The sequence below is a fragment of the Pelophylax lessonae genome (genome assembly GCF_965119305.1).
Source record: "Pelophylax lessonae genome assembly, chromosome: 6".
NCBI lineage: Eukaryota > Metazoa > Chordata > Amphibia > Anura > Ranidae > Pelophylax > Pelophylax lessonae.
In genome coordinates this window covers 329,865,936-329,893,419 of record NC_138773.1, presented here as the reverse complement: position 1 = coordinate 329,893,419, position 27,484 = coordinate 329,865,936, and the positions used below count along the sequence as shown (strand labels likewise).

At 46.0% G+C, this 27,484-nt stretch overlaps 1 protein-coding gene across 1 annotated transcript in view; it reads left to right on the top strand.

The window, feature by feature from the left end:
* Positions 1 to 27,484, top strand: part of LOC309558763 (protein mono-ADP-ribosyltransferase PARP14-like) — a gene marked incomplete at its 3' end in the record, with an annotated part of 187,137 nt that overhangs the window by 36,030 nt on the left and 123,623 nt on the right. The window contains exons 3-4 of the mRNA XM_082261811.1: positions 10,999 to 11,044; positions 25,797 to 26,006. Coding sequence (XP_082117937.1) covers positions 10,999 to 11,044; positions 25,797 to 26,006 — 256 coding nt within the window. The remainder of the gene's footprint in view (positions 1 to 10,998; positions 11,045 to 25,796; positions 26,007 to 27,484) is intronic.

The following is a 27,484-nucleotide window of genomic DNA, read 5'->3' as shown; positions in this document are numbered from 1 at the left end:
AAAGCTGCATTAACCAGGTGTCCTACCAGCTCCATCTTCCACCCTCTCTCCGAATCCATAACTCTTTCCATGTCTCCCTTTTCAAACCTGCTATCTTTAACCGCTTCTCTCCTAAACTTCTTTCTCCCACCCCTGTCGCTGGTACCTCTGATATTTTTTTGGTCAAAGAAGTCCTAGCAACCAAAGTCATCCGGGGGAAAAGATTTTTTTTGGTCGATTGGGAGGGCTGCGGTCCTGAGGAGAGATCTTGGGAGCCGGAGGAGAACATCCTGGACCGCAGCCTCATCCACGAGTTCTTGGGTTCCAAAAAGAGGGGGAGACCAAAGGGGGGGGTACTGTTACGCTCAGCGCTCCGGGCCCCCTGCTGGCCTCGGAGCGCTCACAGCGTGTGTCCCCAGGCGGCGCTCCTGCGTCTCGGCGTGTGCGTCCCCGCTCTCTAGGGCGCACACGCACCGGGACTCTTAGATCTAAAGGACCAGTGCACAGGTGATTGGTGCCTGGTCCAAACTGGTTATTAAGGGTTAAGGTTTGTGAAAGGCAGTGCTGACTTAATTAGGCTTCACCTGTGCACTACCCATAAATACCTTCTCCTCACACAACTTCCTGCCGGATCTTTGTGCCTTGTGCCTCTGTGAAAGCGTTCCCTTCTGTGTTTGTTTGCTTTACCTGTTGCCGAACCCGTTGCTACCGACATCTCGCCTTTGAACCTCTGCTGCCTGCCCTGACCTCTGCTACATCCGACTACGCTCTTGCCTACTCCCTGTGTACCACGCCATATCAGCTGCCAGAGAGATCGAGTTGTTACTAGGGGACACGACCTGGTAGTTACCGCCGCAGCAAATCCATCCCGCCTTGCGGCGGGCTCTGGTGAAGACCAGTAACTGCTTAGAACCGGTCCTCTAGTACAACCCGCACCATCGCCTCTCTGGTCCAGAGGATCCACTACCAGTCCTGCCGGTTCGTGACAATTCCAAGTGCCAAAATCCAGTGTGCAAAACTCCCGAGCCACCTCACAACCAGAAGAGCTCACTCCCTTACCGGATCACAATGATCTCCAATTTGTAAGAGATCAGTAACGTATTGGACACCAACTTGAGGTCAATACACTGTACACTGCCAACTTCAGATCACACAGAATCCTCCACTGAATGTCCTGGAACAGCTATTCTTATCTGGCTTGTGTTAACAAGTGACAGCTTGTCTCCCAAAATCTCCCACAGATCTGATCTCCTTAGCAGATCCCACTGAGTGCAGGAAGGGGTCAAGGGGGATTCAGGTTTCCGGGGTGCAGTGGGGTCATGGGTGGGAGGGGGGGGCATTGTGTGGTAGGTTGAGCTTCTGTGATTTCCATTTTCCCTGGTGCTCTTATGCCGATACTCCTGCTGGATGTTCTCCCAGCAGTGAGAAAGGCAAAACTACCTACAGTTTGTGGGGAGGTACTAGAGCCAGCTGGGTGCTTCAGCCTAATACGGCAACAAAAGTAAGACATGCAGAAGATGGCGGAGCTTTTAAGGAGTGAGGGAGAAGGTGGGGCAGTGGAGGGGGGGAGGGGTCAGAGGGGTGAAAATGATATGTGGATGGGGTAAACGGCTGTAAGAGGGCTGAACTCTGCACCCTGTGTGTAGTGCCACCCCTGAACTCTGCACTCTGTGTGTAGTGCCACCCCTGAACTCTGCACCCTTTGTCTAGTGCCATCTCTGAACTCTGCGTGTAGTGCTATCCCTGAACTCTGTGTGTAGTGTCACCCCTGAACTCTGCACTCTGTGTCTAGTGCAACCCCGTGTCTAGTGCCACCCCTGAACTTTGTACCCTGTGTTTAGTGCCATCCCTAAACTCTGTGTGTAGTGCCACCCCTGAACTCTGTGTATAGTGCCACCCCTGAACTCTGCACCCTATGTCTAGCACCGCCCCTGAACTCTGCACTCTGTGTGTAGTGCCACCCCTGAACTCTGCTGCACCCTGTGTCTAGTGCCACCCCTGGACTCTGCACTCTGTGTGTAGTGCCACCCCTGAACTCTGCACCCTGTGTGTAGTGCCACCCCTGAACTCTGCACTCTGTGTGTAGTGCCGCCCCTGAACTCTGCACCCTGTGTCAAGTGCCGCTCCTGAACTCTGCACCCTGTGTGTAGTGCCGCTCCTGAACTCTGCACTCTGTGTGTAGTGTCACCCCTGAACTCTGCACCCTGTGTGAAGTGCCACCCTTGGACTCTGCACTCTGTGTGAAGTGCCGCTCCTGGACTCGGCACTCTGTGTGTAACCCCTTAGAACTCTGCACTCTGTACATAATGAACTCCAGGTATTTATTGCCCTTTATGACTTGGCAACACCCACTATTTTATGCAGTTTGGTGTGTGTGTTGGGGGGGGGGGGGGGGGTTTAGTTCCTGCACCTATTCTCTGAGAAAAAAAGGCCTGGTGATATTACTTTATGGTCCTTTGTAGTCTCTTTCCTTTACTTCAAACATAAAAACTACACCGACCTAGATCGATGGGTCAGCGCTCACTGCAAGAACATGAATGAATTACCATACATAAATAATGCAATTAAGCTGAGTCAATGGATGAATCTAAAATCCAAAACCTGTCCATGAATTAGTGATTCCGATGTGAAACATCCAGGATGGGTAGAGATGAAATGGCCTCGGATGATAAAGATGAAGGGAGTCCAAGGGACATGTGGGTGCAAAGACCGGCAGCTCCTAGATGAGGTGAGGATTCCCGCCAGACATGTAGATAAAGAGAAAACAAGGGCGCCAAGTCAGAGATAGAAAATTGTAAAACCACTTTTATTCATGAACACTTACATAAAAACAGGCCAACGTCAGCATGCAGCAAGCCGGAAAGATGGATCCCCAAACATGGTGGGCTGGAGGATGACGAGAGAGCCAAATTGGCAGCACCGAGCGCCAGTCTGACGAAGGAGGTTGATCCTCAGAAACGACGTTGCGGCCCACCCTCTCCACTGCTTGTTTGCTCTCTGCCGGGTTCCATGGAGGAACCAGCAGTGTGTAGTGTCGTCATTGCCAGCTGATGTCGCAGGGGAGGTGCGTTCGGACCCTGCCCTGCACCACCATACCTCCGTTCCTGACCCTCAGCGCTCGGTGCTGGCAATTCGGCTCTCTCATCATCCTCCAGCCCACCATGTTTGGGGATCCATCTTTCTGGCTGTCTGCATGCTGATGTTGGCCTGTTTTTATGTAAGTGTTCATGAATAAAAATGGTTTTACAAGTTTCTATCTCTGACTTGGCGCCCTTGTTTTCTCTTTATCTTTCCTTTACTTAATTATTATAACACTAGACATTAAGCCCGTTAATTAATGGGCGCTAGAACATATGTGGTCAGAGTCCCCTTTAATGTGCCCCAATAAGAGCTGTGTTTGTGTTCTCTATCAGACAATATTCTGCCATTTCTCATATAAGAATACACTGCACTGTAATCCATCTGTCCCAATAGATATTCAGTGAACAGAGACTTCACCCCACCCTACTTCAGTCTGTTAGAGCAGGACTTCCTAAAGACTTTCTAAACAGTGGGTCACGAGCCACATCTGAGTGGGTTGCCAGCAGTCACTGCTGCCAGCCCATAACAACTGCCTTTTCACATTACGGTGAAGAATTCTGTCATGAACAATAAAAGCCATTTAAATGTTGTATTCAATGTACTTCATAATGCACATATATATATTAAAGACTTTACATTTCATTCTGCACAAAATATATACATTAGAAAATAATAAATACAGCATGGCACTTCAGCTCTGCAGTTCTGTGGGTAACATGCATAAACCACTTCCACCTACCAATCAGACAGTAGAAGTTATCTGCTCAGCATGGTGTACACAGAGCCTATGTGTGCTGCTGAGCAGATATCTTCTACTGTCTAAATGGTTGGTGGGAGTGGTTTATGCAAATTACCCACAGAACTGCAGAGCTGAAGTGCCATGCTGTATTTATTCTTTTCTAATATATATATATATATATATATATATATATATATATATTGTGACAGGAAGTCAGGTAAATCTGGGAATGTAGTCACTGAGAGGAGACACATTCCCACCTGCTTTGAAAAGTTCACTGATTATTATAGGGTGTCGGCTGCCAAAGGCAGCAGGAAGGTGTAAAGAAGTTGAAAGGCCTTCAGCTGTTCAGAATGAGGAGATCGGGGCCTCTATAATTTGTCCAGAGAAAATCTATTGAGTGCTGCCTCCTGTCGCCGTGTGGGCTGGGAGAGGAAGGCAGACATACGTGTACCTCCCGACGCCGTGTGGGCATGGGAGAAGGACTGCTGCCTCCTGTCGCCGTGTGGGCTGGGAGAGGGGGACAGTCGGATGTGTGCCTCCCGACAAGCTGGTGAGCATGGGAGAAGACCCCCTACAGCGATGTGAAGCTAAGGAGGGTAACCACGAGTGAAGACGTCTCAAAGGTGAGAAGACAAAGTGTTCCATGTGAAGAGTGTGAAGAGTAAAGGGACCTGTTAAATGAACTGTGTTCAATGTGAAGAATCTGAAGAGTAAAGGATCCTGTTATAAATGAACATGTGCTGTGTGAAAGAAAACAAAGGGACATGTTCAATGGACAATGTTTGTGCTGTGTGAAAAGCAAACAAATGGACATTTGAGTGTCTGCTGTAGGATCAGCAGTGTCGGCCCAACAGTAGGTTGGAAAGACTTCTTAGGTAGGTTCCAGCGTGAGAAGGTAGCCGCCCACAGAGGCAAGGATTTATTTTGTCTTTTATTTTATTTTGGCTGTTTTGACGCTTGCAATTGTGTGAAGTAAATTGCATGAATAAATCAGTCTTGTTTTCAACCTCTGCTCGGCTATCTCTCTGTGAAAACGCACCCCCAAAGGGGTCACCCATACGCCTACCACCGAGCTAATCCCTTACATATGGTGGAGGTATGCAGTGGGCATAAGCAGAGATCCCTGCAAGGAAGTGCACATGTTTGATGAACTTTGTCTGGTGCATGAGATTGCACAATCTATGTGTGCAGGAGAGAAGATCCTGACAGAAAAAAAAAAGTGTTTTAAAGAGACAGCGGTCTCAAAATTATTTGATGAACTTTGTTGTGTCTGGTGCAAGTGACTGCACAAACTGTGTGTGCAGGAAAAGAGATCTTGCAAGAGAGAGAAAAACTACATGTGTTAAAGAGACAGTGGTCTGAAAATTTTTTTGCTGGACTGTGAAAAATTTGTTTGTGGAGTTATTGAAGATGGGGCGATCCAAACGCCTGAAAAATGCAAAGATAGATGAAATGAGAGACCGGATTCTATGGATGGAGGGGATGCTACCGTCTGAACCAGCCCCATCCATGCCTAAAGAGAGTCTACTAAAGAGGAAGGGTGTTGTCCCTAGCAACAATGATGAAACTGCTATGGAGACGCAGTGTGCTCAGATGAAAAGTAAACTCAAAATGGGGGAGATGCTGAAACAGCGGAGCTTTGCAGCTCAACAAAAGGCTCATCAAGAGAGCATGGCAGGCTGGAAACAGAGACGCCAGCAGCCAATGGAGGCCATCGGTTTGGAGAAAACTGAGTATGTGTGCAGGGCTGAGTTGGATGCCTTGCAACGGAAAATGGAAGAAAAGGAACAAGCCGTGGAATTGCTTAAAATGGAGCATAGAAACTTGCAGGAAACGAATGAACTACTCAAGTCTCATGTGTCACAGTGGGAAGAATCCACTGCTCTTCTTTTGGTCGAGTTGCAAAAACGCAGAGAGACTATAATGGAGAAAGATACCATCCTCATGGAAAAGGAAAGTGAAATTCAGACTTTGCAGAAGCAAAGTATGGCTGATATGTTGGAGTTGCGTAATCAGCTGGAAAAAAGTCTTCAGTGTTTGGAAGTTACAAAAATAGACCTGCAGGAGTCGCAGGAACAGAATGTCGCTCTGAAAACGACATTGTCTCTCAGCGACAACGAGAAAAGTGAAAGAGAGGCTAAATTACTGAGTACTGTGTATGAGCTCACCACTTTGAGCAATGTGGTAGATGAATTACGTGCAGACTGTGAAAGTTGGAAAGGTGAAGCCCAACGTTTCCAGCAGCAGTTAAAGGAGAAAGAAGCCTGTGTGGCAGAATTACAGTCTCATTCCCAGAAACTAGCCAATGAGGTGAAGGCTCTTATGCAGGGAAAAGGAGATTGTGAACATAAGAGGGAAAAAGTAGAGGCACAGCTTCTGGAATCGCAAGTCAAGGTGTCAGAAGGTGACCGATTGTGTGCTAAGCTGTCAGAGAAGGCAAACCGACTGCAGGTTGAGTTGGACAATGTTACAAATCAGCTTTCTCAAGCAGACAGCAAATCTAGAGAAATTGCGGAAGATTTTTCTATCTTGGAATCGCAGCTGCAAGACACGCAGGAACTCTTACAGGAAGAGAGGTGTCAAAGGCTGAGTTTTAGCACAAAGCTCAAACAAATGGAAGATGAGAAAAATGGCTTCCTGGAACAATTAAAAGAGGAGGCGGAAGCAAAGAAAAACCTATCAGAGCAAGTCGCAACATTGCAAGCTCAGATAGCGGATATGAAAAAACGCATGGAAGAAAGCGTTGGTTCATTACAGTGTGTTGAAGATGTGAAAAAGAAGTTTGATCAGATGCTTGGTGAAGAGAAGACTGTGTCTGCAAAATATGCAGAAGAACGCGCACGTGCAGAAACGGAGGTGCGTGATAACGAGAGCAAAGCCCTGTTCTTGGCTCGCTCTTTGGAGGAAGCTCTAGAGTGTAAGGCTGAACTAGAAAGTGTTAAACAGCTGCGTACAGAAATGGAAGAATTGGTCAGCTCCAAGGATGATGTTGTGAAAAGCGTTCAGGAGCTAGAAAAGTCTAAGCGAGTCTTAGAACAGCAAGTAGAAGAGATGAAGATTCCGTTGCAGGAACTGGAAGAGGAATTCCAGGCAACAGAGGATCTGTCCCAAAGAGGGGATAGTGTGCCTGATGCAGTTTTTAAAAGGATCAGTGTTTTGGGGTCTGTCCTGAGTGAGCCTCAGAAATGTGACGACATGTGGCTTGAATCACCCCTTTGGAATAAACCGTTCCTTCAAAAACTTCAAGCATTGGAAAATGTATCATTAGAACTTCAGCAAACAAAGGAGCTGAGTAAGAAATGTGGTGATTTCTCAGTTCAGGCTGAAAACCTAGTGGAGAAAACTAAGGCTGTTGGTGAAAACGTGAAGCAAATGAATAAGTGCCTTTCAGGGAGTGTTTCCAAAATGGAACTGGTGAAAGACGGGTGGCAGAAGTTTGATCGTGATCTTGAGATGCATTCCATGTGGAATTCAGATAGAGAAAAAGAACTAGGTGACCTTGAGCGGTCAAATAGTTCAGCAGAAAGTGCATTGAAGAAACCTGTAAAAGAATGTGTTGCAGTTCCATGCTTCTTCACTGATGCAGAGAGGAGGTCTATAATGGATACCACCCAGATCGCTGGGTTCCACTGTGTTGTTGCCTTTGACCCCTATGTTGGTGGAAGGAAAGTTGATGATGTTCTGGTTGGCTTCTTCTGTGAAGAGTTTGGCAAGAAATATAAACTCAATATCAAATCAAATAGTAGGCCTTTACTGCGACTCGCTCAGGAGGGCGAAAAGTTTAAGAAGTTGATGAGTGCAAATGCTTCAGATCTGCCTATGAATATGAAATGTTTGGTGAATGATATTGATGTCTCTGGGAAAAGGAACAGGGGTCACTTTGAAGAAATGTGTGACAGCCTGTTGTCTCAATTGGAAAATCCTCTGCACAGCATCTTAGAGCAAGCAAAGCTCAAGAAGGAAGATCATTCCCTTTTACAACAAAAAGTCAATGATTGTGTACAGCTGTATGGAGAGGCAACTCAAGTCACAGAGGGATGTCAAGAGTCCCTACTTGGAACAAAGCTTAGTGAAGCAAAGGTTCTCAAAGTTTTGTGGAAAACATTTATGGATTGCAGAGAGAGGCGTCTTAAGAATGTTGAAGACATTAAGACTAGCCCAATTGAGTTGCCTATGGATCACGGTCCTCCATGGTGGATTGGACAGACGGTTATGAGGGACAAGCTGTCTGACATTTATGAGAAAGCTGTCAATGAAGATGACAGAAACGAGAAGGAGCAAAATGATGCCAAAAATGCAGTTGAAGAATGTGTATATGAGATGAGAGACAAACTGTGTGGCATTTATGAGAAATCCGTCAATGAAGATGACAAAACAGTTTCATCCGGAAGCTTGAGGATAATAGGAGGCTTATCAGTGAGTCAGCAGTGCCTGACACATGCGTGCCTGGAAATATGTGTCCCAACCCTAGGGTTGAAACAAGAGGGGGGGGTATGTGACAGGAAGTCAGGTAAATCTGGGAATGTAGTCACTGAGAGGAGACACATTCCCACCTGCTTTGAAAAGTTCACTGATTATTATAGGGTGTCGGCTGCCAAAGGCAGCAGGAAGGTGTAAAGAAGTTGAAAGGCCTTCAGCTGTTCAGAATGAGGAGATCGGGGCCTCTATAATTTGTCCAGAGAAAATCTATTGAGTGCTGCCTCCTGTCGCCGTGTGGGCTGGGAGAGGAAGGCAGACATACGTGTACCTCCAGACGCCGTGTGGGCATGGGAGAAGGACTGCTGCCTCCTGTCGCCGTGTGGGCTGGGAGAGGGGGACAGTCGGATGTGTGCCTCCCGACAAGCTGGTGAGCATGGGAGAAGACCCCCTACAGCGATGTGAAGCTAAGGAGGGTAACCACGAGTGAAGACGTCTCAAAGGTGAGAAGACAAAGTGTTCCATGTGAAGAGTGTGAAGAGTAAAGGGACCTGTTAAATGAACTGTGTTCAATGTGAAGAATCTGAAGAGTAAAGGATCCTGTTATAAATGAACATGTGCTGTGTGAAAGAAAACAAAGGGACATGTTTCAATGGACAATGTTTGTGCTGTGTGAAAAGCAAACAAATGGACATTTGAGTGTCTGCTGTAGGATCAGCAGTGTCGGCCCAACAGTAGGTTGGGAAGACTTCTTAGGTAGGTTCCAGCGTGAGAAGGTAGCCGCCCACAGAGGCAAGGATTTATTTTGTCTTTTATTTTATTTTGGCTGTTTTGACGCTTGCAATTGTGTGAAGTAAATTGCATGAATAAATCAGTCTTGTTTTCAACCTCTGCTCGGCTATCTCTCTGTGAAAACGCACCCCCAAAGGGGTCACCCATACGCCTACCACCGAGCTAATCCCTTACAATATATATATATATATTGTGCAGAATGAAATGTAAAGTCTTTAATATATATATATGTGCATTATGAAGTATATTGAATACAACAATTAAATGGCTTTTATTGTTCATGACAGAATTCATCACCGTAATGTGAAAAGGCAGTTGGTATGGGCTGGCAGCAGTGACTGCGGACTATTAACTCAGATGAGGATTGTGACCCACCAGTGGGTTGTGACCCACTGTTTGGGAAGTCCTGTCCTAATGGACTGAAGTAGGACGGGGCAAAGTCTCTATAGTTTTGGAAGTCCTGCCCTAACAGACTGAAGTAGGGCAGGGTGAAGTCTGTGCACTCCAACAGCTGTCCATGGGCCATAGGGACTGGACGCAGAGACACTTGCATTTTATATGCACTTGCATGTTTATGGTGGGTTCAAACATAATTATTCTCATCATTATACTCTTTTAGTGAAGCATTTTATTATTGTTTATTTATTTGAGTTTTGGTTTTGGAACATTAGTAATGATGGCAGAGCCCAGCCTATACATGTATATAGCATGTTGCTTTGCTATGCGAGTGATTGGATTTCACCTGCACCAGCAAAAAATATGTGAGAACCTTAATAATACAAAATATTTTTTTTTTAATATCATGTAGTACAGTATATTATACTGTAAAGTTATCAATAACAGATCCCATGGAAACAGCGCCCTCCTCTGGCTGTAGTACTGTGCTGTTCATCACACTCATTGCAGGTTCAGCAAAGTTCATAATTTTTAAACATTTTCCAGTGTTTTTGTCCCCCCCCCAGGAAATGAGGTGACTACACCCACCTGGTCAGTGTGTATTCTCTTTCAACTGCCATTTTGCAACAACTGTAATCTACTGATGTGATTGCCAATTGCTGTTTGGAATTACAATTTATTTATAGAAAGGACATTCTTGGGTTATTTTTATGTTGCATTCTTGTTTTATGTTTTCCTCTAATTGATGCTGAGGTCCTGGATTGGAAAACTTTGCCTCGTTTTGTTTGGATGGAAGAGATGTTGGTTGGTTCGGAGGGTTTCTCACCGTCTGTAATAGTTGGCTGTATATTCCCAGACACATCTATAAGTAATGTATAGGTGGTGATAAAAGAGGCACTTCACAGAACCATGACATTAAAAGCAATATGATTTTGCATTAGGCCATTATTTTTAGCCACATGATTGTTATTCACGGCTCTCATTGGTTGTCATTGATGAAAATATTGGTTGCTTATCGGCATAACCCCCTCCCCACTCATTGTGTCCCTAGGTTGGTCCTCTTTCAACCTCCTTGGGCGCATGCTCAGGGGTCTTGGGCACAGTGTGTTCCCCCTGGGGGTGCCTGACCCCCCGATCATGTGCCCGGGGGCCCCCCTGGTTTCATTTGCAGGGTCCACTTCTCGACCGTGATCCGGCCGAGGGGTTCTGGGGTATAATTTTTCTATTGGGAGTACTAATGCATTCAGTTCAGATGCTTACTGGTATTTGAGCACTGTTTACCATGCACAAGTCGCCCTATTCCTGGGTTTCTTTTTGCTGTTCGCTTTTGTGTTTCCCCCAATTGAACATCACATGTTTCCTAGCCATGAGTTACATGTCATTTGGTACTTGTTATTGTCCTAACTAAGGTCGTTTGTTAACACTTGGTCTTGGGTTTTTATACACTCTTTGTAACCTTACCTGTATGCTTATAAAAGTTTTCAATAAAGTGTTTATTAAAATATATATATATATATATTGGTTGCTGTGGCAAGGAGATTGTGAAGAGATATTGTGGAAATAATGGATAGTGATTTCTCCTCTGTTTTCAGGGTTCACAGTCCAGCCATGTTGAGAAGAAAAGCTCTGGAGACGAAGGTAAGAAACCATTTATTGGACAACAACAAATATAGAAATGTCCAAGTAATATTGTTCTTATAATCACAATGGTGAGAAAAGCAGAGGGTGAGACAGAACAAGGGGTCTGATATCTCGGCCCTCTTGAACTTTTCAACCTTTTGCCACATTTCAGGCTTCAAACATAAAGATATAAAACTGTTATTTTTTTTGTGAAGAATCAACAACAAGTGGGACACAATCATGAAGTGGAAAGAAATTTATTGGATATTTCAAACTTTGTTAACAAATAAAAAACTGAAAAATTGGGCGTGCAAAATTATTCAGCCCCCTTAAGTTAATACTTTGTAGCGCCACCTTTTGCTGCGATTACAGCTGTAAGTCGCTTGGGGTATGTCTCTATCAGTTTTGCACATCGAGAGACTGAAATTTTTGCCCATTCCTCCTTGCAAAACAAATCAAGCTCAGTGAGGTTGGATGGAGAGCGTTTGTGAACAGCAGTTTTCAGTTCTTTCCACAGATTCTCGATTGGATTCAGGTCTGGACTTTGACTTGGCCATTCTAACACCTGGATATGTTTATTTGTGAACCATTCCATTGTAGATTTTGCTTTATGTTTTGGATCATTGTCTTGTTGGAAGATAAATCTCCGTCCCAGTCTCAGGTCTTTTGCAGACTCCATCAGGTTTTCTTCCAGAATGGTCCTGTATTTGGCTCCATCCATCTTCCCATCAATGTTAACCATCTTCCCTGTCCCTGCTGAAGAAAAGCAGGCCCAAACCATGATGCTGCCACCACCATGTTTCACAGTGGGGATGGTGTGTTCAGGGTGATGAGCTGTGTTGCTTTTACGCCAAACATAACGTTTTGCATTGTTGCCAAAAAGTTTGATTTTGGTTTCATCTGAGCAGAGCCCCTTCTTCCACCTGTTTGGTGTCTCCCAGGTGGCTTGTGGCAAACTTTAAACAACACTTTTTATGGATATCTTTAAGAAATGGCTTTCTTCTTGCCACTCTTCCATAAAGGGCAGATTTGTGCAGTATACGACTGATTGTTGTCCTATGGACAGAGTCTCCCACCTCAGCTGTAGATCTCTGCAGTTCATCCAGAGTGATCATGGGCTTCTTGGCTGCATCTCTGATCAGTCTTCTCCTTGTATGAGCTGAAAGTTTAGAGGGACGGCCAGGTCTTCGTAGATTTGCAGTGGTCTGATACTCCTTCCATTTCAATATAATCGCTTGCACAGTGCTCCTTGGGATGTTTAAAGCTTGGGAAATCTTTTTGTATCCAAATCCGGCTTTAAACTTCTCCACAACAGTATCTCGGACCTGCCTGGTGTGTTCCTTGTTCTTCATGATGCTCTCTGCGCTTTAAATGGACCTCTGAGACTATCACAGTGCAGGTGCATTTATACAGAGACTTGCTTACACACAGGTGGATTCTATTTATCATCATTAGTCATTTAGGTCAACATTGGATCATTCAGAGATCCTCACTGAACTTCTGGAGAGAGTTTGCTGCACTGAAAGTAAAGGGGCTGAATAATTTTGCACGCCCAATTTTTCAGTTTTTTATTTGTTAACAAAGTTTGAAATATCCAATAAATTTCGTTCCACTTCATGATTGTGTCCCACTTGTTGTTGATTCTTCACAAAAAATTACAGTTTTATATCTTTATGTTTGAAGCCTGAAATGTGGCAAAAGGTCGCAAAGTTCAAGGGGGCCGAATACTTTCGCAAGGCACTGTATTTCCAGGCTGACTGTACAACAGACAGTATAACACAGAAACATAAAAATGTGAAGCAATTGAATTTGATATAACAGATGATGTTGGAAATAATCATGTGTTGAATGTTTTACAATGTAGATTGGACTTGAAATGATGTACTGGAATATTTTCATTGTCTCTTTTGAATAAATAAATACAATTTAAAAAAAAAAAAGATGGCAGAAAAAAGACCAAGTGGTCCATTGAGTCTTTTTTTTTTTAAATGTTTTTGTATCATTTTTTTTTTTGTAAACGTGTAGATCTATGTTTGTCCCAAGCATGTTTCGTTTTCAATGATTTTTTTTGAGGTTTTTAGAAGCAAACAGTAACACAATATAACAAAATGTGGTATATGAATAGCAACATTTTCAAAATTGTATAACATAAGATTTTGGCAAGCAATATAAGCAACATTGTACAGAGAGTGGAAATAACCATGACTGGCATTCACATGGTCCTGAATATTCAAGAACCAGGCGTGCGCGGCGATCAGTCTGTCAGTTGTCAACTGAGCACCCCCGGAGGGCAGGGACCCCCCCCCCCCCCCTCCAGACCCTGATAACTCAAGGACCCAGGGGTGGGGGGATGGCCCCACAGCCCAAAGTATGGTGGGGCACAGCACGCCCCCCAACTGTAACATAGGTAAACAGCTGAAATAGGGAAAGAAAAGGGATGAGAGATGGAAAAGGAAAGTAGTAGAGAAGAAAATTTGCCAGGAAAAAGCAATCGAAGAGGAAAAGAATGGCGCCCCAGGAGAAGATGAGTGCGCCCCCAGATTACCAATTCATGGAGGCCAGGAAAACAGCTACATCACAACGGAGCAGACAGGTAGTGGATCCAGGGTTCCCATATTCTATCAAACTGGGCTCTTTTGTCCAAGAGGGTTGCCGATAGGCGCTCATTAAGCATGATCCAAGTCAATTTATGTTTTACAAGATCAAAGGGGATGGTCGGTGACCTCCATGATCTGGCAATCGCTAATCGAGCTGCTGTAAAAATAAATGCCACCAACCTCCTAGCTCTACTCGGAACCCATTCAAAGGAGTGTCCGAGCAGAGCCTGTCCAGGGGACTTGGGTAGGTTAACCTGTGTTAGTGAGTAGAGTTGAGCGGACACCTGGATGTCCGTGTTCGGCGGGTTTGGCCGAACTTGAAAAAAAAAGTCCAGGTCCGTGTCCCGGACTTTTTCCGAACTTTACCCGGACACCGAACCCCATTGAAGTCAATGGGGACCCAAACTTTCAGGCACTAAAATGGCTCTAAAACACCAATGGAAAGGGCTAGAGTGCTGCAAATGGCAGCAAAACGTAGTTAAGAGCATGGCGAGTGCTCTGCAAACAAATGTGGATAGGGAAATAACTTAAAACAACAAATAAAAAACAGAAAAATAAAACAATGTTCTTCATCTGTGAAGGACGAGGCCCATATGGAGTAGGAGGGAGGTTGAGGTGGTGATGGATGTGGCGGTGTCATAGGCATGTGCACAGGGTGTGCCGGGTGTGCCTGGGCACACCCTAATCACCTAGGGCACATTCGCATTATCGCTCTGTTTGCCAGTGAGGAGATGGGAAAGATCTCCCTCAGACCTGCTCTGCCATAAGAGAAGTGCCACACACTTCTATTTCACTTTGCCAGCAGGGAGAGTAATGTACCGGGGCCATATACATGTAGGCAAACACATGCATGTGTATTTAAACTTTGGGGTGCACACCCTAATGCAATAGGCTGCGCACACCTATGGGCGGTGTAGGTGGAAGCGGCGGTGGTGCAGGACGAGGTAGCCAACACTGCTTTTTTTCAGTCATTTTAAATGAGGGTACATCCCAAAAGAGTGAGAAAGATCAAAAATAGAACAATGGCTGGGTAAGGTCGGTATCCATCTCTATTCTGCACAAGGTACGGAAAAGTCCTGTGGGATCCATGCCTGGTTCATTTTAATGAACGTGAGCTTGTCCACATTGTCTCTGGACAAGCGGCTGCGCTTGTCTGTGATAACGCCCCCAGCCGTGCTAAATACACGTTCAGATAATACACTGGCTGCAGGGCACGCCAGCACCTCCAAGGCATAAAGGGCAAGTTCAGGCCATGTGCTCAATTTGGAGACCCAGAAGTTGAAGGTAGCAGACCCGTCATTCACTACATGTAGGCGTGTGCACACATACTGCTCCACCATGTTGGTGAAATGCTGCCTCCTGCTGAGACGTTCCATATGAGCTGCTGGTGCTGCTGTTTGTTGTGGCGTGCTGACAAAGCTTTTCCACATTTCGGCCATGCTAACTCTGCCTTCTGAGGTGCTGGCGGTGCCCTGGTTGCGTTGGCGACCTCTTCCTCCTCCTCCTCTGCCTTGGCCTTGTGCTTCCACTGTGGCCCTGCTGTCAGGTGGGAATGCCAGCAGCATCGCGTCTACCAGTGTGCACTTGTACTCGCGCAACTTGTGATCGCGCTCCAGTGAGTGAATTAAGGACGGTACGTTGTCCTTGTAACGGGGATCTAGCAGCGTGGCCACCCAGTAATCAGCACAAGTTAGAATGTGGGCAACTCGGCGGTCGTTGTGGAGACTCCGCAGCATGTAATCGCTCATGTGTGCTAGGCTGCCCAGAGGCAACGAAAGGCTGTCCTCTGTGGGAGGTGTATCGTCTGTGTCCTCTGTATCCCCCCAGCCACGCACCAGTGATGGCCATGAGCTGGCCTGGGTGCCACCCTGCTGTGAACATGGTTCCATCTCCTCTTCCATCTCCTCCTCCTCATCCTCCAGAACTGTGCCCCTGCTGGACAACTGTGTCCCTGGCGTTTGTGGGTGCAGGAACCCACCCTCAGAGCCACTTGCGAATGACTGCCCTGAAAGCCTTGGAAATGTTACCTCTTCTTCATCCTCCTCCTCCTCATCCTGTGCCACATCCTCTTCCATCATCGCCCAAATTGTTTTTTGAAGGAGGCATAGAAGTGGGATAGTTAAACTGACAACGGCGTCATCGGCACTGGCCATGTTGGTGGAGTACTCAAAACAGCGCAACAAGGCACACAGGTCTCGCATGGAGGCCCAGTTATTGGTGGTGAAGTGGTGCTGTTCCGCAGAGCAACTTACGCGTGCGTGCTGCAACTGAAACTCCACTATGGCCTGCTGCTGCTCGCACAGTCTTTCCAGCATGTGCAAGGTGGAGTTCCACCTTGTGGGCACGTCACATATGAGGCGGTGAGCGGGAAGGCCGAAGTTACGCTGCAGCGCTGACAGGCGAGCAGCAGCAGGGTGAGAACGCTGAAAGTGCGCACAGACGGCCCGCACTTTCTGCAGCAGCTCTGACATATCGGGGTAATTTTTAAGGAACCTCTGCACCACCAAATTCAGCACATGCGCCAGGCAAGGGATGTGCATCAAACCGGCTAGGCCCAGAGCTGCTATGAGATTTCGCCTGTTATCGCACACCACCAGGCCAGGCTTGAGGCTCGCTGGCAGCAACCACTCATTTGTCTGCTGTTCCATGCTCCTCCACAACTCCTGCGCGGTGTGTGGTTTTTCCCCCAAACAGGCAAGTTTTAAAACTGCCTGCTGTCGTTTACCCCTGGCCGTGCTGAAGTTGGTGGTGAAGGTGTTATGCTGACCGGATGAGGAGGCGGTAGAGGATGAGGAAGCGGAGTAGGAGGAGGTAGGAACAGAAGGCAAACTGAAGCGCCCTGCAATCCTCTGTGGTGGAAGGACATGCGCCAAATTGCTATCCGCCTCAGGCCCATTCGCCACTGCATTTACCCAGTGTGCCGTTAGGGAGATATAACGCCCCTGACCTTGCTTACTGGTCCACGTATCAGTAGTTAGGTGGACCTTGGCATAGATGGCGTTGCGCAGTGCACACTTGATTTTTTCCCCCACTTGGTTGTGCAGGGAAGGGATGGCTTGCCTGGAAAAGTAGTGGCGGCTGGGCACGACGTACTGTGGGACAGCCACCGACATAAGGCTTTTAAAACTGTGCGTCTCCACCAGACGGAATGACAGCATTTCAAAGGCCAAGAATTTTGAAATGCTGGCATTCAGGGCCAGGGATCGCGGGTGGGTAGGGGGGTACTTCCTCTTCCTCTCAAGTGTTTGGGAGATGGAAAGCTGAACGCTTCCACGGGACATTGTGGAGATGGTTGTTGGTGACCCAGGTGGTGGTGTTGCTGACAGATCGTCTGTTTGCGGGGTGGCAGGTGCCGGTATCACTACAGATGTGGATGGAGAAGCCGAGACTGCAGCAGAAGAGGAAGCAGGAGGAGCCAGAGACCTTTCTTGGTTTTGAAGGTGTCTACTCCACTGTAGCTCGTGCTTTGCACTTAGATGCCTGATCATGCAGGTTGTGCTCAGGTTGAGAAGGTTTATGCCTCGCTTCAGGCTCTGATTGCACAGGGTGCAAACCACTCGTGTCCTGTCATCAGCACATTTTCTGAAGAACTTCCACGCTAGAGAACTCCTTTGAGGTCGCTTTGGTGCGCTCGTTCCCTTGCTGCGTTGGGCAGTAGCAGGCGTAGTGTCTAGGGCACGGCCGCTTCGCTTCTGCACCCTGCTCCCTCTTCTGCTGTGCTGGTGGCTCTGTGCGACCACCTCCTCTTCCTCCAAACTACTCAGGTCACCTGCATGACCTTCATTCCATGTGGGGTCGAGGACCTCATCGTCCTCCACATCATCTTCCACCCAGTCTTCACCCCTGCCCTCCTTGTCGGTCTCCACAATTCTGAATGCCGCAGCAGTTGGCACCTGCGTTTCGTCATCATCGGAGACGTGCTGCGATGGTCCTTCCATGTACTCATCTTGAGAAATAAGTGGTTGGGCATCGCTGCACTCAATCTCTTCCACTTCTGGGGCAGGGCTAGGTGGATGGCCCTGGGAAACCCTGCTGACAGAGTCATCAAAAAGAAGAAGAGACTGCTGCATGACTTGGGGCTCAAACTGCTTGCCTGATTTGCAAGGGGTTGAGGTGAAAGACGGTTGGACATTGGCTGCAGGTGCCAACTCTGACCTTTCTGCAGTAGACTCGGTGGGAGACAATGTGAAGGAACTGGAGGCACTGTCAGCAACCCAATCTACTATCGCCTGTACTTCTTCTGGCCTCATCACTTCTAGAGGCGCATGATGCCCTACCAAATACTGCTGCAGGTTCTGTCGCCTACTCACACTTGAGGAAGGTGTTTCACTTGTGCGTGTAGCTGGCACAGATCGACCACGTCCTCTCTTTGCAACAGGAGCTCTACCAGCAGCACCACGACCCAGGCCATGGCCCCTATTTGACGGTCTCCTCATATTTCTGTAATTTATGATCTTGCCATAGAAAGGTGTTTATTGAATAGCGGAACAAAACAACAGTATCGCACGGGTGTATCTCACAGTCAATTATGCAAACTATGCCGCAATTTAATTTTTTTTACCCCAAAAGGGTGTATATTGAATAGCGGAATAGAAAAAAGGATAAAAAACGGTGTATCTCACACGTACAAACACAGACTAGGCCCCGATTAAAATTTTTTGTACCCTAAAGGGAGGATGAGGAAGAGGAGTAGGAGGAGTTGGGAACAGGAGGCAAACTGAAGCGCCCTGCAATCCTTGGCGGTGGAAGGAGATGTGCCAAACAAATTTAAAAGGTGTATCTCACACGTACCGATACAGACTATGCCGTAATTTAATTTTTTACACTCCAAAAGGGTGTATATTGAATAGCGGAATAGGAAAAATTTTATAATACGGTGTATCTCACACGTACAAACACAGACTAGGCCCCGATTACAATTTTTTGTACCCTAAAGGCCGGATGAGGAAGAGGAGTAAGAGGAGTACGGAACAGGAGGCAAACTGAAGCGCCCTGCAATCCTTGGCGGTATGAGATGCGCCCCAAAAATTGGAAAGGTGTATCTCACACGTACCGATACAGACTATCCCGCAATTTAATTGCTTTTACTCCAAAGGTGTAGATTGATTAGCGGAATAGAAAATATGATATCAAAAGGTGTATGTATCTCACATGTACAGACCCAGACTAGGCCCAAATTACTATTTTTTTGTACCCCCAAAGGCAGGATGAGGAGTAGGAGGAATTCGGAACAGGCAGGAGGCAGACTGAAGCACCCTGCAATCCTCGGCGGTATGAGATGCGCCCCAAAAATTGGAAAGGTGTATCTCACACGTACCGATACAGACTATCCCGCAATTTAATTGTTTTTACCACAAAGGTGTAGATTGAATAGCGGAATAGAAAATATGATATCAAAAGGTGTATGTATCTCACACGTACAGACCCAGACTAGGCCCAAATTACTATTTTTTGTATCCCCAAAGGCAGGATGAAGAGTAGGAGGAGTTCGGAACAGGCAGGAGGCAGACTGAAGCACCCTGCAATCCTCGGCGGTATGAGATGCGCCCCAAAAATTGGAAAGGTGTATCTCACACGTACCGATACAGACTATCCCGCAATTTAATTGTTTTTACCCTAAAGGTGTAGATTGAATAGCGGAATAGAAAATATGATATCAAAAGGTGTATGTATCTCACACGTACAGACCCAGACTGGGCCCAAATTACTATTTTTTGTACCCCCAAAGGCAGGATGAGAAGTAGGAGGAGTTCGGAACAGGCAGGAGGCAGACTGAAGCACCCTGCAATCCTCGGCGGTATGAGATGCGCCCCAAAAATTGGAAAGGTGTATCTCACACGTACCGATACAGACTATCCCGCAATTTAATTGTTTTTACCCTAAAGGTGTAGATTGAATAGCGGAATAGAAAATATGATATCAAAAGGTGTATGTATCTCACACGTACAGACCCAGACTGGGCCCAAATTACTATTTTTTGTACCCCCAAAGGCAGGATGAGAAGTAGGAGGAGTTCGGAACAGGCAGGAGGCAGACTGAAGCACCCTGCAATCCTCGGCGGTATGAGATGCGCCCCAAAAATTGGAAAGGTGTATCTCACACGTACCGATACAGACTATCCCGCAATTTAATTGTTTTTACCCCAAAGGTGTGGATTGAATAGCGGAATAGAAAATATGATATCATGATATCAAAAGGTGTATGTATCTCACACGTACAGACCCAGACTAGGCCCAAATTACTATTTTTTGTACCCCCAAAGGCAGGATGAGGAGTAGGAGGAGTTCGGAACAGGCAGGAGGCACACTGAAGCACCCTGCAATCCTCGGCAGTATGAGATGCGCCCCAAAAATTGGAAAGGTGTATCTCACACGTACCGATACAGACTATCCCGCAATTTAATTGTTTCTACCCCAAGGGTGTAGATTGAATAGCGGAATAGAAAATATGATATAAAATTGGTAATTTTTCAATAGCACATGTGAACAGCAGTGTCTTATAACAGTCAGCTCTGCTGCAGGCTATGGAGGGAAAAAAAAAAGAAAATTCCCCTTTTAAGTTTGTAATTTTTAAATAGATTAGTACAGACTATGCCACAATTTAATTTTTTAACCCAAAAGGGTGTATATTGAACAGTGGAATAGAAAAAATTGTATAAATTTTGAAATCACTCAATAATAGCACATGTGAACACAGCAGTGTATTATCACAGTCAGCAGCACTGAAGGAAAAACGCTGCACACAACTGACTGATAAAAAATACTTTTTTCTCCCTCCTCCTCAGCGGGCAAAAAGATTGTGTTCACACCACCCCACACACAGCAAAAACGATGTAGAACACTGACCCTGCCTATTCTCCAGCCTCGCCCTAAAATGATCGATAAGATCGGTCACTGCCGGCACTGCAAACCCCCCAGACAGCAAAATCGATTGTAGAACACTGACCCTGCCTATCTCCAGCCTGGCACTAAAATTATCGATAAGATCGGTCACTGCCGGCACTGCAAACCCCCCCCCCCCACACAGCAAAATCGATTGTAGAACACTGACCCTGCCTAACTCCAGCCTCGCCCTAAAATGTCCTAATAACTCGCCCTGCCTGCACTCCGACCTGTCCCTGCATTCTTTTCGGACACAATATAATTTATGACTGTCTGTCCCTAATCAGCAGCCAGCACGTATGATGTGTGCTCTGTCCCTGTACTACAGCAGAATGACGCAGCGGCGCTCGGTCTCGAACTTATAAAGACTTGGTCACATGCTTCAGATGGCCAATCACAGCTACTAATACATTTGTAGGCATGGCTGGGATGGCTTAAGGCACACCAGTTAAACGCTTGTTGATTGGCTGTTGAAACCCACCATTAAAAGCGCGCCAATACATACAAACCCGGAAATAAAATGACCGAACAAAAATCCAATTATTCGGTACGAACCCGAATAATACAGTCCGTGTTCGCTCAACACTATTAGTGAGTATATAAAATTATAAATCCGGATCCAAAAATGTTTTACCTCTGGGCATGTCCACCACGTGTGGAGCACCGTACCCTGCATGCCACATCCCCTAAAGCATGAAGGAGAGGCCTCCTCAACATATGCGGCAACTTTCGTCGGGACCATGTACCATCTCAGCAAAACCTTATAATTGGCCTCTATCAATGAAGTATTTATGTATTATCTAGAAGCGCGTTGGGCCATCTGAAACCAGTCAGAAAGATCATACGTGATTTGGAGATCCTGTTCCCATTTCCGCATATCAAACAATTTCTCAGAAGAGGAGGTCAGGATCCCATACATTTTAGAGATGTGCCCTGTGTGCTTATCATAAGACCCACACAAACACTCCATCGGAGTAGAAGTAGAGAGATCAGAAACTGACTGTAGAGATTTCAAATAGTGAACAATCTGTACATGGCAGTAAAACTCGGAATTAGGCAGATGGTATTTGTCTTTCAATACAGCCTTGGGTATGATCCCCCTATTATCACAACAATCAGCAATACGAATAAAACCTTTATTAGACCACCAAGCAAAGTTGTGGAGGTGGAGACCAGGGGTGAAATCTGGATTGCCCGTTATCAGAGCCAAAGGAGTGTGGGGGGATTTGAATCCGTGAGTTTTTAGCAATCTGTCCCACAAACTCAAGGAAAAGGAGGTAGTGGGGCAGAGCATCGGCGGTCTATCTTTTGGTTTCAGCCACATCAGGTGACTAATGGGTTTAGAATGGTGTTGTGCCGATTCTATTTTCATCCACACAGCCTGGTGAGAGGAATAAAAACTGATCATTTGGGATAATTGCGCTGCATAGAAGTATTTGACTAAATCAGGGGCTCCCAGGCCCCCCTTGTTTTGGGCATGAACAATGTGCTCCTGTTCACCCTAGGTCTCTTTTTCCCCCACACAAAATGTAGCATTTTAGATTGAAAGTCCTGCAATTCGGGTAACCTGATGGAAATAGGAAGGGTCCAGTACAGATAGAGCAAGCGCAGCAACAGATTCATCTTGAGCGTATACAGTCTGCCAAACCATGAAGGGGGATTCTTTTCCCATCTCTGTAGGTCCAATAGAAGCGTCCTAAACATAGAGGGATAATTAGCCTGGTATAACGTATCAACTGTGGGGGCTAAATAGATGCCCAGGTAAGGCAGAGCCATTTAAACTAAAAGCTGCTTTGTAATTGGGTTAGGGTAGCGTCGTCCAGATTTAGGTTCATCGCCTCTGATTTAGAATGATTAATGGAGAGCCCCGAAATGAGTGTGAAATGTTTCAATATGCGATATAGGTTCGGCAAGGAAGTTAGTGGGGAGGTCAGAAGTAAGAGGATGTCATTTGCAAACATATCGCATTTATGTTCCATCCCCCCACAATGGATACCATTGATAGCCAGCTTATTCATAAGTTTGAGGGCAAGGGGTTTGAGGGCCAAAATAAAAAGTATGGGGGAAAGGGGCAGACCTGCCTAGTACCCCTCTGTATAGCTATCTTGGAGGACCTGTGCCCCTTTATGACCACCTTCGCCGAGGGAGCTGTATATAAGGAGCGCAAGACTGTTATAAAGTTTGGGCCAAAACCATATTTCTGTAGGATGAAAAACATATAAACACACGAGAGAGAGTCAAAGGCCTTACAAGGGTCCAGTGACAGCAACATTCCATTCCAGGGGCCCTCCCCATCTCAATTAGAATGAACTGCCGATATGATATCAATCAACTGGCGAGTTTGATCCGGCACCTGTCTCAGTGGCACAAATCCCACCTGGTCCGGGTGGATATCCTGGGCCAGAAAAGAATGCAGCCTGTTAGCCAGTATTTTTGTCATCAATTTAAGGTCCACATTTATGAGGGATATCGGACGATAATTGGAGCAACCACTATGGTCCTTACCCTGTTTGGGAAGTACATTTATAAAGGCCTCATTTTCACAAGGTGGCAAAGTCCTGCCCCCTCGCAAATCATTGAAAAAAGAGCACAAATGAGGGGCCAGCAAGTCCGCAAATTTCTTGTAGTAATGACCTAAAAACCCATCCGGACCGGGCGCCCTCGAGGGGTTTGTAGATTTTATAGACTGTCTAACTTCCCCCTCAGTGAACTCAGCTTCCATCAGTTCTACATGGTCTTTATGCAACTGGGGGAGTTGGGTATCTTGTAGGAATTCCTGGGCCTTCGTGGAAGAAAGGGACCCTGGGGAGGCATAAAGTTTGGAGTAGAACATGTGAAATTCCCGAACGATCAGGTCAGGGTTTTGAGACAATTTGCCCACTTGAATGTGCAATTTAGGGAGCGCCGGGTTATAAGGACGGGGGTTCAGTGTCCATCTATAGGAACATAATTATTGATTATATAATATAATGGTGGTCATGGCTAGTGTAGCAAATGATAAACATCACAAGTGATGTGTAATATGATAGTGGTCATAGCTGATGTAGAAAATGATGATTGTCATGGATGGTGTATAATATGGTGGTGCTCACGGCTGGTGTAGAAAATGACAATTGTCACAGTTGGTGTATATTATGGTGGCGGCCATGGCTGATGTAGAAATTGATGAACGTAACGGAAGGTGTAGAATATGGTGGCGGTCATGGCTGATGTAGAAAATGATGAACATCATGGTTGGTGTAGAACATTATGAATGTCAGGGTTGGTGTATAATATGATGGTGGTCATGGCTAGTGTACAGAATGATGAACATCACGGTTTGCCTGTAATATGATAGTGGTCATGGCTGATGTAGAAAATGACGAATGTCACAGTTGTTGTATAATATGGTAGTGGTCATGGCTGGTGTAGAAAATTTTGAACGTCACAGATGGTGTATAATATGGTGGTGGTCATGGCTGGTGTAGAAAATGGTGGTGGTCATGACTAGTGTAGAAAATGACGAATGTTAGGGTTGGTGTATAATATGGTGGTGGTCATGGCTGGTGTGGAAAATGACGAATGTCACAGTTGGTGTATAATATGGTGGTGGTCGTGGCTAGTGTAGAATATGGTGGTGGTCATGACTAGTGTAGAAAATGGTGGTGGTCATGGCTAGTGTATAATATGGTGGTGGTCATGGCTAGTGTAGAAAATGATGAATATCACGGTTTGTGTATGTTATGGTGGTGGTCATGGCTGGTGTATAAAATTACAAGTGTCACGGTTGGTGTATAATATGGTGGTGGTCATGGCTAGTGTAGAAAATGATGAATGTCATATTTGGTGTATGTTATGGTGGTGGTCATGGCTAGTGAAGAAAATGATGATTGTCACGCTTGGTGTACAAAATGATGGTGTAGACTAGAGAATGATGGACATCACCTGTTTATCTGTAATATGATGGTGGTCATGGCTGATGTAGAAAATTACGAATGTCACAGTTGGTATATAATACGGTGGCGGTCATGGCTCATGTAGAAAATGTTGAACATCATGGATGGTGTATAATATGGTAGTGGTCATGGCTGGTGTGGAAAATTTTGAATGTCACAGATGGTGTATAACATGGTGGTGGTCATGGCTTGTGTAGAAAATTATGAATGTTACGGTTGGTGTATAATATGGTGGTGGTCATGGCTAGTGTAGAAAATGGTGGTGGTCATGGCTAATGTAGAAAATGGTGGTGGCCATGGCAGGTGTAGAAAATGATGAATGTCACAGTTGATGTATGTTACAGTGGTGGTCATGGCTGGTGTAGAAATTTACGAATGTCAGGGTTGGTTATACTGTGATGGTGGTCATGGCTGGTGTAGAAAATGATGAATGTCACGGTTGGTGTATAATATGGTGATGATCATAGCTGGTGTGGAAAATGAGGAATGTCATAGTCGGTGTATAACATGGTGGTGGTCATGCCTAGTGTAGAAAATGGTGGTGGTCATGGCTAATGTAGAAAATGGTGGTGGCCATGGCAGGTGTAGAAAATGATGAATGTCACAGTTGATGTATGTTACAGTGGTGGTCATGGCTGGTGTAGAAATTTACGAATGTCAGGGTTGGTTATACTGTGATGGTGGTCATGGCTGGTGTAGAAAATGATGAATGTCACGGTTGGTGTATAATATGGTGATGATCATAGCTGGTGTGGAAAATGAGGAATGTCATAGTCGGTGTATAACATGGTGGTGGTCATGCCTAGTGTAGAAAATGATGAATGTCCCGGTTGGTGTATAATATGGTGGTGGTCATGGCTAGTGTAGAAAATTATGTATGTCACATTTGGTGTATGTTATGGTGGTGGTCATGGCTAGTGAAGAAAATTATGATTGTCACACTTGGTGTATAAAATGATGGTGGTCATGGATGATGTAGAAAATAATGAACGTCATGAATGGTGTATACTATGGTTGCAGTCACAGCTGGTGTAGAAAATGGCAATTGTCATGTTGGTGTATAATATGAGGGTGGTCATGGATGGTGAAAAAAATAGAGGATATGGCTGGTGTAGAAAATCATGGTGAATGTGGTTGGCATATAAATTGATGGTGGTCATGGTTGTTGGAGATGCCTGATGGTGGTCACAATAATAAACTATAGGATACAATCCAGTTCATGATGGCTGAAGGAGGTGATGGACATATTGATCAGAGTGATTTTTAACTAGATAACTATATCAGTGATATGAACTTTTATATACTGACCGGTCCGGTGATAAAAGATCAGTTTAATGTTCTCTCTGTAATTTAACAGCTGCCGAGGCTCCGAATAACCAATCCCAGCACGTTACACAGGAACCCCAAACCTCTCTGATTCTGATAGAGAACCTCCAGGACAGCTATCCTGCAGAGATGTTAAACCTCCTGTTGGAGAATATCAGTGGCAAGAATGGGGACACCGACTTCCAGGTGGAGAGAATTCCAGAGAAACAATGTGCAATCCTCACCTTCACATGTGATATCGGTGAGAACCAACACTGACCCCAATCCCTTCTCTTATGATAGGGGTCTTCAAACTATGGCCCTCCAGTTGTTCAGAAACTACAATTCCCATCATGCCTAGTCATGTCTGTGAATGTCAGAGTTTTACAATGCCTCATGGGATGTGTAGTTCTGCAACAGCTGGAGGGCCGTAGTTTGAAGACACCTGTCTTATGAAGTACATAGATATGCGGGTGATAATGATCTCTATGTCAGGTTAGTAAAACAATTTTATTGTATTGCGGCTCTGAACGTGCTTTATATTACGAGTTATAAATGACACAGTTCTTCATTGTATTCCACATAGAAAACAGTGGCGGCTGGTGCTCAAAATTTTTGGGGGGGCGCAAAAAGAAACATGAAATAGGTATTGCTTTGCGGCAAAAAATGCAGTAAAAAAATTGCGTGACTTTGAGGTCATGGTACAGACATGGCACAGGCATGGCACAGGTGATGGTATAGGCATAGCACAGGCATGGCACAGGTGATGGTAAAGGCATGGCACAGGTGATGGTATAGGCATGGCACAGGTGATGGTACAGGCATGGCACAGGTGATGGTATAGGCATGGCACAGGTGATGGTATAGGCATGGCACAGGGGATGGTACAGGCAAGGCACAGGCATTGCACAGGTGATGGTATAGGCATGGCACAGGCATGGCACAGGTGATGGTATAGGCATGGCACAGGTGATGGTATAGGCATGGCAAAGGTGATGGTACAGGCATGGCACAGGTTATGGCACAGGCATGACACAGGTGATGGTATAGGCATGGCACAGGTGATGGTATAGGCATGGCACAGGTGATGGTACAGGCATGGCACAGGCATGGCACAGGTGATGGTATAGGCATGGCACAGGCATGGCATAGGTGATGGTATAGGCATGGCACAGGTGATGGTACAGGCATGGCACAGGTGATGGTGTAGGCATGGCACAGGCATGGTACAGGTGATGGTATAGGCATGGCACAGGTGATGGTACAGGCATGGCACAGGTTATGGCACAGGCATGGCACAGGTGATGGTATAGGCATGGCACAGGTGATGGTATAGGCATGGCACAGGTGATGGTACAGGAATGGCACAGGCATGGCACAGGTGATGGTATAGGCATGGCACAGGCACAGCATAGGTGATGGTATAGGCATGGCACAGGTGATGGTACAGACATGGCACAGGTGATGGTGTAGGCATGGCACAGGCATGGTACAGGTGATGGTATAGGTATGGCACAGGTGATGGTATAGGCATGGCACAGGTGATGGTATAGGCATGGCACAGGCATGGCACAGGTGATGGTATAGGCATGGCACAGGTGATGGTATAGGCATGGCACAGGTGATGGTACAGGCATGGCACAGGTGGTGGTACAGGCATGGCACAGGTGATGGTATAGGCATGGCACAGGCATGGCACAGGTGATGGTATAGGCATGGCACAGGTGATGGTATAGGCAT